The sequence below is a fragment of the Numenius arquata genome, chromosome 5 (genome assembly GCF_964106895.1).
Source record: "Numenius arquata chromosome 5, bNumArq3.hap1.1, whole genome shotgun sequence".
Lineage (NCBI taxonomy): Eukaryota > Metazoa > Chordata > Aves > Charadriiformes > Scolopacidae > Numenius > Numenius arquata.
The window spans coordinates 32,258,371-32,274,802 of NC_133580.1; the positions used below are offsets into that span (position 1 = coordinate 32,258,371).

Genomic DNA, 16,432 nt, shown 5'->3' on the forward strand with positions numbered 1-16,432 from the left:
CTGTCACCCCCCAGCGGCCCCCGCCAGAACCCCGCACCCGATCTTACACCGCCATGTGTCGGCAGGTCCTACACAAGCCCTTCCTATCCTGCCGGGAGAAAGAAGCTTCTCGGGAAAAATGACATAAAATGACATGACACGACATGACACGACACGACACCACCCCATCTTGCAGCCACAGCCCCTTGGCTTCCAGGCGGGATCTCACAGGTCCCTCCACCTCACCGCGGGCCCCGGGGCGGGGGGCAGCGCGCATGCGCGCCGGCGGAGGGCGGGAGAGGCGGGGGGTTGCGATCCCCTTCCGCCGGGGCAGCGGGAGCCGAGCGCCATGGCCAGCGGGGTGAGGTGGCGGGGTGTCTGTCTGTCTGTCTGTCGGTCGGGTGTCTGCACGGGGGAGGCCGAGGCTCTGGTGCCCGGTCGTGCTGGGCGGCCCGATTGCGGGCCCTGGGTGGTGGGTTTGCGGCCCTGGCGGCAGTCGGGGCGGAGGGTGGGGGGTGTCGGCCTGGGCTCTCCCGACCCCCGTCCTACGGGTATGGGGCGTGCGGCGGGGATCGGTGCCGTTATTTGGGCCTGGGAGGCTCCCGCTGGAGTGGCGCGTCCGGCTCTGGAGTCCTTCTCAGCGCGAGAAGGACGTGGACCTGTTGGAGCAGGTCCAGAGGGGGGCCACGAAGGTGATGAGAGGGTTGGAGCACCACCCCTCCTGTGAGGACAGGCTGAGAGAGTTGGGGTTGCTCAGCCTGGAGAAGAGAAGGCCCCGGGGAGGCCTTACAGCCCCTTCCAGTACCTAAAAGGGTGCCTGCAGGAGAGATGGGGAAGGACTCTTTACCAGGGACGAGGGGTGATGGCTTCAAACTGGAAGGGGGTAGATTTAGATTAGATATTAGGAGGAAATTCTTTCCTGTGAGGGTGGTGAGGCACTGGATCGGGTTGCCCAGAGAAGCTGTGGATGCCCCATCCCTGGAGGTGTTTAAGGCCAGGCTGGATGGGGCTTTGAGCAACCTGCTCTAGTGGGAGGTGTCCCTGCCCAGGGCAGGGGGGTTGGAACTAAATGATCTCTGTTGTCCCTTCCAACCTAAACTATTCTGTGATTTGCAAGATTGGGAAGAAAAATACATGTATGGCTCCCCACTGCATGTTGTAATCAACCCCACTCCATGTTGTAATCAACCCCCCTGCATGTCTTCTGGATCTGAGGGTTCCTCTTGCGTGTTTAGACTGTGTGTTAGTCATGGTGATGGAAGAACAAGCAGAAGACCTTGAGCTTGCATGGTTTCTTAGGAGCTTCGGACAGATGTGACTTCATAAGCTTGAAGGAAGGAAGCAGATGCCTTTGCACACGGAGCTGGGAGGGGGTTGGCTTCTCAGTGTCGGCTGAGGTGGGTGGGTTGGGGGAAATAGCCAAGCACAGTTCACCCTGTGTGTTTTCATCCCGTGACTGTTGAGTGGGAGAAGAAAGAACGGGTGCACGTTTTGGAAGATGCCCCTTTGCAGCAAGAGCAATCCCTGAGGCCGCTCTCCAGCAGCGGTTCCGGTCCGTTCTCAGTACAGCCAGGCCCTGCTTGCTCTCAAAACCATTGCCCGGCAAGTTTGCTGCATTGCTTTCAAAACACCACGATAGTCCAAACTTACTTAATGCTGCCTTAATACCTGTGCAGCCGTTCGGTGCCCTGGTCTGAGCAGGCTCGGTGGCCTCACGTGTCCAGATGTTGAAGGCTGGTCTGGGCCAGCAGCAGTTTCAGAGCAGATAGGGCAGCTTCTGTCACTGCTGAGAGCTCGATTTCATCTTGAGCGAGATTAGCTGATTGTGTGTCGCTACAAGGGGCTCAATGGTTTTGTTCCTGTGCTAATATATTCATAGAGAAGATGAAGAACTGGTTGTTGGTTCTGTTTTACCTCAAACCAGGACACTGGTGGAAGTTGGGTGGTTTTTTTCCGGTTGTTGGCTTCAAGATTTTCAGCAAAGCAACAGCAGAAAGCTTTGAGTATCGAAAGGTCAGAAGATGGGGCCTTTCTGATACCCACTCTGAATAGTTCAGGGGCCTTTATGGCTGTATGAGCTGACTGCAGTTTCAAAAGCCAGCTTCTTTAAAAGTTTCTGAATCAGAAGTTATTATTTCAAAATATCCTTCCAGATGTGTAATGTTAGGTTTAGGAAGATCAGACTTTATCCCGTAAGGAGACTTCCCTTTGCTCTCTTCTTTAATCCTGTGCTTAACTAAACTTGTGGAAATTCAGATTTTAGGAATGCACAGTCTCCTGTGTGAGAACAAGTGACTTCATGAAGGGAGGATGAGGCATGGATTAAAAAACCAGTAAATGATTTACCTAATGATGTCTCCTCTTGCACTTTGTGCCTTGAATTTAGAATTTCTGGCAAAACCTTTGGTACATTTAGAGATTATGACCGAATGGCCATACTGTGACTCCGCAGTTAGTTACAGTGTCACAGTGAGTGCATTTTTATAATATTTACTCTGATAATAAAAAGCAAGACAAGGGAATTCACGGTTCTGGGTTAAGGGTGTTTCTGTCCAATCTAGGCCCCTGGGTACCTGTTTTCTGTTACAAAGCTCGAGGGCTTTGAGGGTTGGCAGTATTTATTTTAGCAAGTTTAAGCCAAGGTAAATGTCTGCAGTTCTGCTATTACAGGTACAGTGAATGTGTTAACTGGTTCTGGCAAAGTTCAGTACTGTTTATTGTACAACAAAAATACTATAGACAGTCATAAACTACTGGTTATTTTCTCCTATACGCACAGGTGATAAATCAGACCTGGCAAGCTCAACAAGTGGTCTTGGTGCTGTTATTTCTTCCAGGCAGTGAAATTTTAAAAAGACTATATGTCTGGTCTTGGCAATTCGCATTAATCCCCTTTCAGTGATTCCACAGCTATTTTGAACACATAAAATGCCATTTTCTTATATGGGTTTATAGTGCATGCTATGAAATGCTCCATATCTCCACCTGTCATAGCAATAGCTTCAACCTTGTTTGCATGGAAGAAAATCAGTGCCAGTCTTCTGGTATAATTAAATTATTCCAAAATACGTGGATGCTATCGTGGAGTGGATTGCAAAGGGATCTGTTCCAAAGCAGTCCAGTCTGCAACAGCGTTCCTCGTCAGGCTTTGTGTAGATAAGGTCTTGACTTTGATTTCACAACTTGTCTGTGTGTCCTGCATATCTCATCTGCTGAAAGGTGTTGTGTCTGTCAGAAAGCAAAATTCAGATTATTTGATACCCTGCCCAGTTTATCCTGAAGGACAGATGCAGCGTTCTGCTTTGTAAAACTGACATATAAGGGTGCTCCGGATGCTTACCCTTGCTGTGGATTGTGTGGCGATAATGCCCGCTGATTTCCTCCATCAGCTGTGCATATGTACCTGTTGATAGGATTGGGTTTACAGATCCATAAATCCTGCTCTTCCATCCAGGCTTCGCACCATTTGGCTTGAAACGCTTCCTGGGATCTATAGGTGTGGTTGCAGAGCAGGATTTGTCGCGGTGCTGAGAGCAGCGAATGAAGAACTGCTAACAGTTACACTGGCTCTGCAGAGGTGTTACTGCACAGTAACCTGCTGACAATAACCATATAGCAAAATCTGGTCCCTATACATCACTGGAGGGCTTTGCATGTCAGCTGCATGCCCACCCGTCTCCTTGTCAAAATCTTAGAAGCCATCCTGACAAGGAACAAGAAATTCACTCTTGACGTGGGTCTCAGACCATCATGTGACCTCCAGTTTGCCTTCTGAATTTTTTAAATTTAAACCCTCTGTGCTCGAGGAACACATCTCATATGAATGTCAGTCTCTTATTTTAAAACACCATTTTTTATTTTGCAGTCTTTCCGTTCCTGTTGGTCATTTCACTGCAGTATTTGGGTATCTCCTAAGCATTCCTGGATTTATTAAATCTTTTTCTCAGTAAGAGAATGACATCCAAATTTCAGATCTTGGTTCATTCATTATTATTTAGCTTCCTGAAAGCAAATGTAGGGCAATTAAGCCTTTGTGTTGAAATTATGAATTTCAGGTCTGGGATTCTTTCCAAAAGCCAGTAGCGGTTCTCTCATTTTCTCACTTGGCTGAACAAGAATTATTTTAAATGGACCATGCAACAGATGTCCTCTTTTTTGTTCTTGCCTTTTAGGTTATAAAATGCAAGGCTGCTGTTGCCTGGGAGGCAGGTAAACCTCTCTCTCTTGAGGAGGTGGAGGTTGCTCCACCAAAAGCTCATGAAGTTCGTATCAAGGTAATTAAATCAATCATTAGCTCCATGTATTGTATTTGGGAGACTTAAGTATTAAAGCTGAACAGTTTGTTTACAACAGAAGAAATGTTGAATGGATAGCATTAGTTCATTAGTATCTCAGCTGGCTTTACAAAGAACATTACAATATTTAGATCTTCTGTTTATGAAAAACACTTTTAATTTCTACTGGTCTCACTTCACAGTCTGGTCTAAAGACGATGGCTAATTGTGGGGATCAGTTCCAGTTGTTACAGACTAAGCTCCCACAAAACATGTGAGCTAGGAACACCTTTGATCTTGTTTGAAGGCCAGCAGCTTGTGACTTGTTGCAGCTGTGTAACATGCTGGATTTGACTTTAGTCAGGCCGTAATTTTCTGGCTGCTGAGCTGTGATTGGTCTCTTGGGTTCCCCCTACCCAAGTTTCTGATTTGATCAGGACTTTCCAGTAGCCCACATCTGCCAAAAAGTATACATTAAGGTGAAATTTATTTCTGTGGAAAGGATCTCCGCATGGTGCTTAAGACTTAAACTGGGTTTATGCATGGTTCTATGTGGTCTCTCTCGTTGTTTTACATTTGAGAGACTGACTAACTTCAAATCCGAGATGCCAACCTACTTTGAGATGACTTGGAGTACTGATTTCTAGCTTTCGGAAACCAGATGTCATCTTCAACCCATTTCAACATCAGAATTTAGTTGATGGAAATGAGAAAAGATGTACCATCATGACTTCGCTTTTTAAAAGTAAGAAAAAGTGCCTTGTCTTGGCAATCCTGTCACTCTTGCCAGGAGTGAAAGTGTGTTGGCCATATCACAAACCCTGTCAGGATTGTCAAATTTGTTCTGGCAATTGTTCTGAATTTCTGACCAAAGGGAAGTATTTAGATCTGTGCTACTATTCTGTTCTTCAGGGTGCCTCAGATTATATATTTCTTCACAGATAGTGGCCACTGCTGTCTGTCACACTGATGCCTATACTCTGAGCGGTGCTGATCCCGAAGGATGTTTCCCTGTGATCTTGGGTCACGAAGGAGCAGGAATTGTAGAGAGTGTTGGGGAAGGAGTAACGAAAGTAAAGCCGGGTAAGAAAATATCATGCAAATTTTCTGCCTGCCTTAAGGGTGTTACTTTACTACAAGGTCAGCTGTCAAATTGGGCCACTGAATGCTATATTGCAGGAGTTAATATAATGTCTTATTCTGGGACGTATGCCTGTTTAGGTTTTTCTTGTCTGTGAGATACTCTAATCTATTCAATGTGCTTTTGGATTAATGCTTGAAAGAGCCCAGCATACCAATTTCTTACTTGAAATTGGATCAATATAGTTAGAAGAGGTTTTTGTTGGTTTGGTTTGTGTTTTTTTTTCAAATGATAGCTGTTATCTGTTGGTTTAATTAAAGGGCTTAAAAGTATTCAATCGTGTTGTTCACTGTTGATTTGGGGTTGGTTTTGTTTTACAGTAACATTCCTATTGGTTCTGGAATTACATACTTCTGATCGGCTGTCTGCTCAGAGATGAGAAAAGTTTTATCTAGCAATCTCTATAAACAATGCTACTCGATATCTACTTTATGCTATCTAACTATATGCTACTTTAATATACAAAGAAGGTTTTAAGTGAACACAAGCTCACATAAAAGCCATAAAAATTGAGTAACTTCAGTCATTTCCTAATGCCTTGCTTGACTTGATAACTAGCCACAGAATATTTTTTTTTATTTTTTTTTAGGCGACACTGTTATCCCTCTATACATCCCCCAGTGTGGAGAGTGCAAGTTCTGTAAGAATCCTAAAACGAATCTGTGCCAGAAGATAAGGTCTGTATGATTTTTATTTTGACACACAATGTAGTGTTTGTTCAACGTATACCTGCTCTAGTTATCAAAAGTAATTGATAGGAGTTATCTTTGAAGAATAAATCTCTTGATGCGTCAATTAATGACTTGGAAAGTATGTGTTTTAGGGAGTCAGTTATACGCTACTTTCCATTCTTCCTTAAAGTTTCTTTTCTTTCTTGCCCTTAAATAAATCTGTTTCTCTGTCTTCATATATGTGAAGGTGTAAACTGCTAGCTTGCGTCTGCAGCTTTGAAAACTTACATGCTCTGACTCCATATTTAATCCATACTCAAGGCAGGCACTTCAGGGAATTTAGCTCTCGGGAGTCAACACCAAAGCTGTCAAGCGGTACAGCATTATACAGAAAACTTTTTTTCCTTAACGCCTTTTTCTCGGCTAAATTTCCAGCTCCCATTCTGAAAAAGTCTCCCAACCCCAATCAAAAACCCCAGTGACGTAACTGACAGGTGCTGTTGGAGGGAAGTGCACTGAAGGAGGGGAAGATGGGGGTGTGGTACCGTGGCGTGAGCAGTTCGCATTGGTGGCTGACAAGGTCAGCGTGTTGATAAACTCCCTTTCTTTCAGTGCTTCCATGGAGGAATCAACAGCATGAAGTTTTAGGAGTTTAGCACCTAATTTCTGTGAACTCCTGGGTTTATTAGAATGACTAAAAAATAAAGGTGCAAGTATGCAGCTGCATCTCTGTGGCTACTTAACGGATGCTGTCTGGCGAGAGTATTTACTGCTTAAGCTTCTGACTGTACTTTCCTGTCTTTGCCTTCAGAATTACTCAAGGGAAGGGAGTCATGCCTGATGGCACCAGCAGATTCACCTGCAAAGGAAAGCAGATCTACCACTTCATGGGGACCAGCACCTTCTCTGAGTATACTGTGGTGGCTGATATCTCAGTAGCCAAGATAGATGCTGCAGCACCTCTGGATAAAGTGTGCCTGCTGGGTTGTGGCATCTCTACTGGCTACGGGGCTGCTGTTAACACTGCTAAGGTAAAGGCTGGGGTTGCCTCTGGCTTTTCTCTGTAACTATATCTGAGCCAAAATACACAGATAGTTTAGGGACTAGATTAGGACTGTAAACATGATGTACCAAATTTCTGTTTCTTCTTCCTCTTCTACTGATGAAGTTTAGGTAAGAAGTTCTAACTTCTCCTTCTAACTTCTCCATAAAGACCAGATCAGGTTAGAAGAACCTGATACCCCTTAGAGGAAATCCAGGTGAAAGATTCTGCATCCCTTTTGATACCAGCTATATATAAATTACTTTTCCAATTCATCTTAATCTTGCTGCAAATCATTCTGATAGTTTGACGCTCAGGATGGGACAGAGCTGGTAGGTGAGCGTGCATAATTCTAGGGCAGGTTTTGGGACCCAAGTCTTTTGGCAAAAAGCAAAGCATAGTACCTAAAAAGCTTTTGGATGAAATTTTTGTATAGTTTCCCCTATCTAAGTGATATAGTCTCATAGCTGTATATATTTGTTTCCACGTTTCCTTCATTACAGATTTCTTAACCTGTGTCTCCCACTCCATGTGGGAGGATGAATTTTCTCAGTGTTGCTTAAGGCTCTTCCCTTATTCCTAGGTGGAACGTGGCTCTACGTGTGCTGTCTTTGGTTTAGGAGGAGTTGGGCTGGCAGTTATTATGGGCTGTAAAATAGCAGGAGCATCCCGGATCATTGGCATCGACCTCAACAAGGATAAGTATGCCAAAGCCAAAGAGTTTGGCGCTACTGAGTGCATTAGCCCTCAAGACTTCAAGAAGCCCATACAGGAGGTGCTGGTTGAGATGACCGATGGTGGTGTAGACTACTCATTTGAGTGCATCGGTAACGTTGGAGTCATGGTGAGTGTTTGCACAACAGTAGCAGGTAGAGGGGGTAGCCAGCTGCCACTTAGTTGTTTAGCTAAATAGCGAAATGAGCTGCTTTCTTGTTACAGAAAACACGCCATACTAATTTATTTATTTGTAAATAGTAATGAGAACTGCTATGGCTAAAAAAGTCAATTTACATCTGGTCCTAATTATGTAATGAAAGCAGATGCTACTTCTTATGTTGAAAATGACACTTGTAATTTACAAACTTTTTTCCTTAACGGGAGTTCTTTGAAGTTATGAGTTTTCATATGTTGACAGTTGAAAAATTAACAAAACCTGCATAAAATATATTCTGCAATGAACAGTGAAATTTCAAGGACCACTCAGTATTTCCTTAATTCCTCAAATAATGAATTTAACCTTTGGAAATGCAGAAGTATTACTGGATGGAAGGCTAGGTTTTCAGGAATTACAACAGCATTCCTAACTGTCAGTAACATGGTCTACACAGTCTCTGATTACAGTTTATCCCAACTCCCAGTGGTAGTTCAGAGTGACTTCTCTGGAAGCCAGATGGGATATAAAAAGAGCTGTGAATCTGTAACAGTATAAGGAGTCTGAACCAATGGAAAATTTACCATATTTTTCAGTGTATTTATTGTTCGTTAAACACTAATGTGGCGATTCATTAACTGGGGGAAAGCAAGTGCAACCTGTGCCACTTTAGGCAGCACAAACATTAGCAATAAACGCTCTGCTTTGTCCTATCCATCTGTGAAGAGGGCCGCCTTGGAAGCCTGCCACAAGGGCTGGGGAGTCAGTGTGATAGTTGGAGTAGCTGCCGCTGGTCAGGAGATCTCCACACGGCCATTCCAGCTTGTAACTGGGCGGACATGGAAAGGGACCGCGTTTGGAGGTAACTCTCTTTTGGTGTGGGGTTAAAAACGATTTACTGTGGGTAAGGGTGGGAAGAACACACGGCCCTGCTTTTGCTTGTGCAAGAAATGTGCTACTGACGGGCTATTCATAAATGCTGTGCTGACTTTTAAGATAAAGACTTTTAAAATTTAATATTCCTACAGACAGGCTACAAATAAACGAATTGGTAAGATACCTCACATATTTTGAAGAGAGAATATAACTATATGTGATTCAATTGCATGTAGTTCATATTCAGTTCCTAGAGCAGGAGGGACAAACGTGTCACTATCTCAGTTCCTTTTCATATTTATCACACAAGTGCCCACATAAGGGTTGTATTTTTTTTTTCTTTCTCTCTGCTTTCCAAGGTAGGTGGAAAGGGGAAAAACAAATTCCTGCTTTCTGTCTTTCAGGCTGGAAGAGTGTAGACAGTGTACCGAAACTGGTGACTGAGTACATGTCCAAAAAGATCAAGGTTGATGAATTTGTGACTCACACCCTGCCTTTTGACAAAATTAATGAGGCATTTGAGCTGATGCATACAGGAAAGAGGTAATGTTCATAAAACTGAAAGGTGTAGAAGAAATTTTTTGATGAGACACTGTCAAAATATAGGTTCCCTGCCCACTGCCATGTTTTAAACAAGGAGGATAAAGGCTGACATACCACGCACAGTCATTCTGAGATAAACAAATACACTTTCTCCAAGCTTCTAGGCATGTGCCAAAACACAGTCAAAGAGTAAAAAGCCAGCAACAATGTGTAAGGGAAGTAACACAAGTATGTAAAGGTGATAAAGGGGACAAGTCAGTTCTAGGCTTCCAACATTGCTGAAACATTCCTCCTCGGGCAAAAAAAAAATGTAAAGAGGCTGAAGGAGTGTTCATATTAATACATTTTTACAAATCATTAAGATCTTAATCTATTTAATTAAAATAGTAGATTTCAGTATATTTTCAGATTATTTAGGATAGATTGCCAGCACAGTCAATCATTTGGAATGATCTTTTAATATGGTACATCTTAAATTTTGGGGTTTTTTTTCCTCTAGTTTGAACTGGCGTAGAACATTCATATGAGGGGTTTGTACTTCTTAACATACAGCAGTCTCTATTAAGATAAATGGCAGTTTGGACTGTTCATACTGCAGACTTGGGCCTCAGCTGTATTAAACTTCCTGGTGAGGCCCAACTTCACCGCATATTGAAATGACCCTACTTGCTGGTAAAAACCCTGCTGGATGTGTAATGAATGTTGCTGCCCTTACAGCAGTACACTTTGCAAATCACGATCAACTTGCAAGAGCAGTGCAAGGTAGGGTGTTCTTACCAGAGGATGTACTGGGTGATCCTTGTAAAGCCCTGTACAGATACGGGCATGGATGTGCTTGAGGGAAAATGGGGACCAGCATGGGGATACTGTGGTGCGGAACTTGTAGCTGCAGGTTAAAATCTCACGCAGAGAAGGAGAAAGGGTTAGACCCGTTTTAGCCTGAGGTGTGTTAAAGCTGGTCCTGCTGTGTCTTTTCAAGAACAGATCTCTTTCAAATGAGAGTTTTAATGAGATGCTCTGTAATTTAGCTACCAGCACCTCTAAGAGTAGAAACCAGCTTATTAGCAGTCTAGCTCATCTACTTTTTAAGAACATGTTTTGAATGAAGGGAAGAATCAGCAAGTGGACAAAAGGAAAAATTGGAGAACTGTCCTAGTAAAAAATAAAATCTTTTCCTGTATATTTGCATTAATGCAGGAAACTGTTTATCCATATTTAGGTTTATCTGCAGATGGAGAATAGCATTACCTCAAGAAACCAGCACGGTCTTTGTATTTGATATCAGTCCATATTGATGGACTTACTTTCTCAAAAGTAATAACTATCTTTTTTATCTCACATGTATTCCTATTTTGGATAAGTCAGCAGTAACTGCATTTGTACTTTTTACAATTGGAAATGCTGCATCTATGCAAATTTCACTCATCTGCTTTCCCAGTTACAAACTTCTGTATCATTTCAGTGCTTTATTCCTACATGAGCATGTCCTATGAAAGTAATAATGAAAGTTACTTAAAATTCTCCAAGCAGCCAAAAGAGGGAATGGCTGTAAATGTTAATGTTCCTGATCAATATTCTTAGCTATCTACCAAAAACTGAGACTTGGGTAGTTTGAAAATGCTTCCATTTTGAGTATATCTTATTGGGGGAGAGACTAAAAGAAACCAAAGATAACAAGCATTACTAAACCATTTTAACCAGGATTTTTAATAAATACTATAGGCATAAGCGTAACTTCATTCTTACAAGAGATAGAAGTTAACTTACATTATGTCTTGGCAAGGAAAGCGAGGGGAGAGAAGGGGACAAAATGGACTCAGAGGTAACTCTCTTTCTTTTTCTTTTTCTCTTCCATTTTAAGCATTCGAACTGTCCTGAAGCTTTAGAGCCAAATGTGGACCTTCCAGTTGACCAGCAACATAGTGACTGTCCTTTTATAATGGAATTTCTGGTAGAGGGTAGAATCAAGCAAATGAAAACTCACTGGGACTAGCAAGATCACGTATTTTAGGATGAGCATTCTGAATATTACATAACAAAAAATCAGTAACCCCTGAATAGCGCTATATAATTAGCGCTGGTTGTGGAAATTCTATTTCTGTACTTGTTCTTCAAATTCCATAGTGCCTAATTCAGTTAATCTACTTAATAAAAGCTTATTTCTAAACACAGTGTTGGAATTACTGAGCATTAAGACTGGGACTATGATTGCTGTGTCTTACTGTTTTCCTCTAGTGATTTTTCAGTATGTGTATATGTGACAGAGGAAGAGCATTCTTCAGAGGCAATAGCAAATGATGTAGGATTCATTACACTGGGGAGTTTGCTAAGCACAGCTGGGTGGAGAAGCAGCATTGACGTTCTGTAACTGTACTGAGAGAGCGGCAAGAACTCCCAACAGCTGTCAAGCTTCTTGAGGCTACTCTAGGATTACAAAGCACATACCATCCAGCTCTGCCTTGAAGCCAACTGTAGATGGGAGTGTGGCTGGATGTACAACCAGCGTCCAGGTGTCCCAGTGTTCACTGGGGAAGTCTATATTCTGCCTTATTTCCTCTTTGGCTCATTACAGTAGCTGCAGGTGGACCTGTTGTGAAGATGACAGCATAGACTACTCTAGTCACTTGCCCTAGTGGTGTCCTCCAAGACTTCAGTAGCACAGTTTTGCCATTTCCTTAAACTTCCTGGCAATTGAAGCAGCCTTTGCAGCCAACACTGCAAAAACAAAACGGCATGGGATTGTTACCTCTATTTAGTCAGAAACAGGATCATGGCATTGAAACAGGGAATGTTACTATTAGAGCAACAGTCTGCTTGAGGGCTGCAAAGAGCACAGTGTGATGAAGGCTTCAGGGTTTTGTGGGATTTGTTTGTTTGTTGGAGGGAGAGGAGTTAAGTCTCAATTACGGAGTTGCAAGGTTTTTTCTTAACTATAATTGAAGTGACCTGACTGGATAAAACTACTTTGAATTGAAACCTGGAAGCAGTGCCACAGGTCTGGAAAAACAAGAGAAACGGCAGAAAGAAGACTGCACAGCAGAGGCAGAAAAGCTACCCAGTTGAATACATAACAGGTCAGTGCTTTTCAGTGAACTGAAGACACTAATTAAGACAGAAGTTTCATGTTCTAAGTGAGCCTGGTCAAAACAACTGTTAGAGAGAATGCTGAATGCAAACAGTAATTTTATTAGAAGAAATTCCCTGTCACCACTAGCAACTACCTTACCCCAAGACACTGCTATACAACTGAGACAATTACATCTTTTCCATTTGTCATTAGAAATATATCCCTAGAGCATTCTGAAAATAGCTGAGGTAGCTGCATTTCTAACTTCATTTCAGGCAGAGTAAACAACAAAGTTAAATCCTGTGAATGTCATCAGAATTCAATTTTGAGCATCCAGAAGAAATAAAATGTTAATTTGTACCAGGAAAGAGAGCCCTCCAACAAAGCAGTGAAGTACCTTGTAGCTCCAGAAGCGCTGGCTGAACATTAGAGAATTCAGTAGAGAACTTGCTGTCAAGCTGTTCCAGCAAGAGTATTCTGTAACTACAAGATGGTTTCAATAGAATATTAGCTCAACATCTTAGCAAAACTACCCCCCAGCTGGATGTAACAGATTTCAAATATTTATACTATAACAGTTGTTCCTCTAGGCTGCACAGGCTGTACATCAAGACTGTACAATTATGTTGTCTGCATTACATTATTACTTTAAAAATCTGCATCTTAGAGTGTGGAAAGCTAGTCGTGTTAATACCAGGGTAAGTCAACAACAAAGACCTACAGCTTCTTCCCAGCCTGAAGAATTGATGTCCCGCTGTTACCTAGCAGAGTTTTCAGGCTACTTTGTCCTGCAAAGCAGTGGATTGAATGGAGCTTGTTTGAAGTAGTCTCTTTGAAGCTGCCCAGCTAACAAAGGGACTCACACAAGAGCTTGTACCCCATTCTTGGTGATCAAGGTACTGTATGGAACTGTGTACCATCTTCACAACTGTAAGGACTTCTGTGGATAAAAAGTTTCCACCAAACAACTGCAGGTGAAATGTGTGTGTACTCTGCTGGCTGTCATGTAAAAGATGCAGCTTGTCCCCTCTCCTCATGCTGTTAACTCTTACTCAACATTAGCTATCAAATCTTCTCTCCTTAAATATTCATGTAAATTTGCAGAAACAGCGTGAAGAGTTTCCACACTCTCTTATGTGATAGTAAAGGGAAAATAAGAGATTGTTTCACAACTAATTGCAGGGTTGTGTTTTTTGGCAAAAGTGTATACAATTTCTAAAAATTTTGTTAGAAAGTAGACTTAAGTTGGTGGGGGTTTTTGTGGGTTTTTTTGTTGTTTTTTTTTTCCCCATTATTTTTTAGGTGGACAGCAACTTCTGTAAGAATCAAAAATAGATTATTTCCCAAACCCAGTCAGCACAAGTCTAGTATGTCACGTTCAAGCAAAGTTAGAGCTACATAGGTGAAAAAATAGCCTTTCACAGTATTTTTCTTAAGTAAGTTCTCTTCTTCAGGCTGATGTGCTATCTCATGTTGAAAGAACTGGTGTAGATGCTGACTAAGCTTTCCACTTGTTTAAAAGTACTATAGTATAAACAGTTTTCATGCTGTGATTTCAATTTACAGGCAGAAATGCATAGCATCATACATTACCTATATTAAAAACATGCGGTGTTAAATTTGGCTGTATTGGTGTAATGACAAAGAGGTATTCAAGTGGCACGTGTGCAGGTTTAAGGGTGATTTTAACTGGTTGCATGCATCAACCAGTAGGGCCTGCACTAGTGCAAGCAAACCCGGATAGAATTGAGAATGCTATGTCTGGTTTTGGATCACAAAAATAAATGTTATTTCTGTTAAAAGCAGCCGCAACTTTTATTTTATAGACCAAAAATGAAGCTCCCCCCACCCACCCCCCATCATACACACACATATAGAAAAGGCAAGACTGTTGTAACCATTCAAATGAATGATATGGTGGGCAAACCTCCAGGACAGTCATCTCCTCAATACATTACATCTCATTCACCACAGGTAACTCCACTCAAGTACTACAGTCTGGTTTGTTAAAATCTATACACACACGCACAAGGATTTACTCGCTCGCACACACGCACGCACCCTCTATATGCATTATTTCAGGTCACTTTACTGCATAATTAAAAATAATAATAAAGGTAATGAAAACATCGCAATGATACTCTTACAGCAACAGAGGTCTGAGGCACTCAGGGCAGAGAAGACTTTCTGGCAAATTTGATATTTGGTACTACACACGAGTCCAGTTCTATGAAGCGCTTAACCCCTTTCCCCCACCTAAATTCTTGCAGTGCCAAAGGGAGCCAAGGGTACGCAGCACCTCATACGCTCGGATCTAATGTGGCAACAAATTCACCAGGCACCTTGTAAAAGGTGTATTTTATACCCATGATTGTATGATTTAATGTCTGTATTCCTTTAGCTATTTCTTGCATTACAGTGGTGTAAGACTAAGTCTGCAATGGGGTCTGAAATTTTTTTTGTTACAATTCAGAAGAAAAAAATTAATTCCCTCAGCGGAGACACCAAAGATAACGGAAAGGAAGTGGGCATGGGAAAAGATAGGGTAGAGAGAAGAGAGCTTAATCAAGCCACACTCCTGAACATGACAGTTTCCAGCTCGTCGTGACCCATTAACAGAAATAAAGGGGTATAGATACTAACATTACCCACTCTATACCCGGTCTGAGGAAAAACCGTCAGTTTTCATAGCTGCCCCCCTAAGACTTTCCAAAAGCATGAAACACTTAACTGGGGGGTGGAGGGGGAAGAAAATGACCCGTTTTAAAATTTCCAAAAGAAAATGAATACAGCATTGAAGGTGTTTCATTTTCTCACACTCAGACTTGTTTTGAGATATACACTCATTTCACTGTAAGTCTTGCAAATCCAATCCCCCACAGCTACTGTGGATGTACCTTTAAAAAACGTCCCACAGTTAACAGATGCAGGGATCCCATGAATTATGGGATCTTTTTGGTTCCCGTTTCATTCCTTTACCTAGGCAAAGCTTCACCAAGCTTTTGGAGCAGGAGACTGCCTGCAAATACTGCTTCACCGAGAAGCAGCTTATTCCAGGGAGTTGCATATGTAAGTCAGAATTTATTCATTTTCCCTGTTAGGAAGCCCATACTATCAAATCTCCAGCGAGAGAAACAAGTCCTGCCATTTACACAGTGTGTCACCTACAGTTGCCATCACCACAGAAGCCATCAGCTGATAGGGACAGAATTAAAGGTAAGGGCAGCCTATTCTTGGCGACGTGCATGTCTTTCTCCCTTCTGCCCCTTTCTCAACCGATAAACAAACAAGGCCCAGCCCATTAGAACAGTATTTGCAGAAGCAGGAGCAAGTCTTTGGAACTAGAAATGCTTAAAATCTCAGGTGCCACTCACATACCAAGAGTGACAGGGCACACTGAAGTGGTGAAAAAAAACCTGGAATCCCAATATATCAAAGTCCCAGTGGGAAAGATTACCCACACTTTTCTAGCTAATATCATGGCAGCAACAGAAGCGATTGTGGGGCTAATTGGAAGAAAGGTGCTAAAGAGATAACTGAAGAAAAAAGAAAAATATAGCATGAGTGCTAGGAAGAGGAAAGCAGGAAATTCTTTAAATCCTTCTCTGCTTTTCCAGACATTGGTTCAGGTTCTTCAAGATACTCCTCTTATCTATAATCACTGAGAACAACGTAAATGATGAACTCTCTCTATTCTGTACTTTTAAAAAACTGCATAGTACAGAGAAAGAAAAAACAAAACCAAACATATGTATCACTCAGATCCACCTGCTCAGTCTAGGCTATCACTGGGACATGAAATGGGGACGAATGCTATCCAGCCGCCGGGTCAAGATCTCACAGCCTGTATCAGTGACCAGAAGCGTGTGTTCAAACTGGGCAGATCGCTTTCCATCTCTTGTAACTGCAGTCCAACCATCAGGCCACGTTTCATCTTGCCAACCACCTAAAAATATAAATTATTATTT

The 16,432-nt window shown here is 42.3% G+C and overlaps 2 protein-coding genes across 2 annotated transcripts in view; one reads left to right on the forward strand and one right to left on the reverse strand.

The window, feature by feature from the left end:
* Positions 1-272: 272 nt before the first annotated feature.
* On the forward strand, positions 273-14,262 carry LOC141464876 (alcohol dehydrogenase class-3). Its single transcript, XM_074148026.1, has 9 exons — positions 273-340; positions 4,152-4,253; positions 5,195-5,336; positions 5,984-6,071; positions 6,877-7,096; positions 7,691-7,951; positions 8,705-8,840; positions 9,259-9,397; positions 11,259-14,262. The coding sequence occupies exons 1-9, from the start codon at positions 329-331 to the stop codon at positions 11,281-11,283; spliced, it is 1,125 nt and encodes a 374-aa protein (XP_074004127.1). The 5' UTR covers positions 273-328; the 3' UTR covers positions 11,284-14,262.
* The window catches only part of METAP1 (methionyl aminopeptidase 1), a 29,311-nt gene continuing 25,443 nt past the window's right edge, over positions 12,565-16,432 (reverse strand). The window contains exon 11 of the mRNA XM_074148025.1: positions 12,565-16,410. Within this exon, the coding sequence (XP_074004126.1) occupies positions 16,250-16,410 (161 nt within the window). The 3' untranslated portion in view covers positions 12,565-16,249. The remainder of the gene's footprint in view (positions 16,411-16,432) is intronic.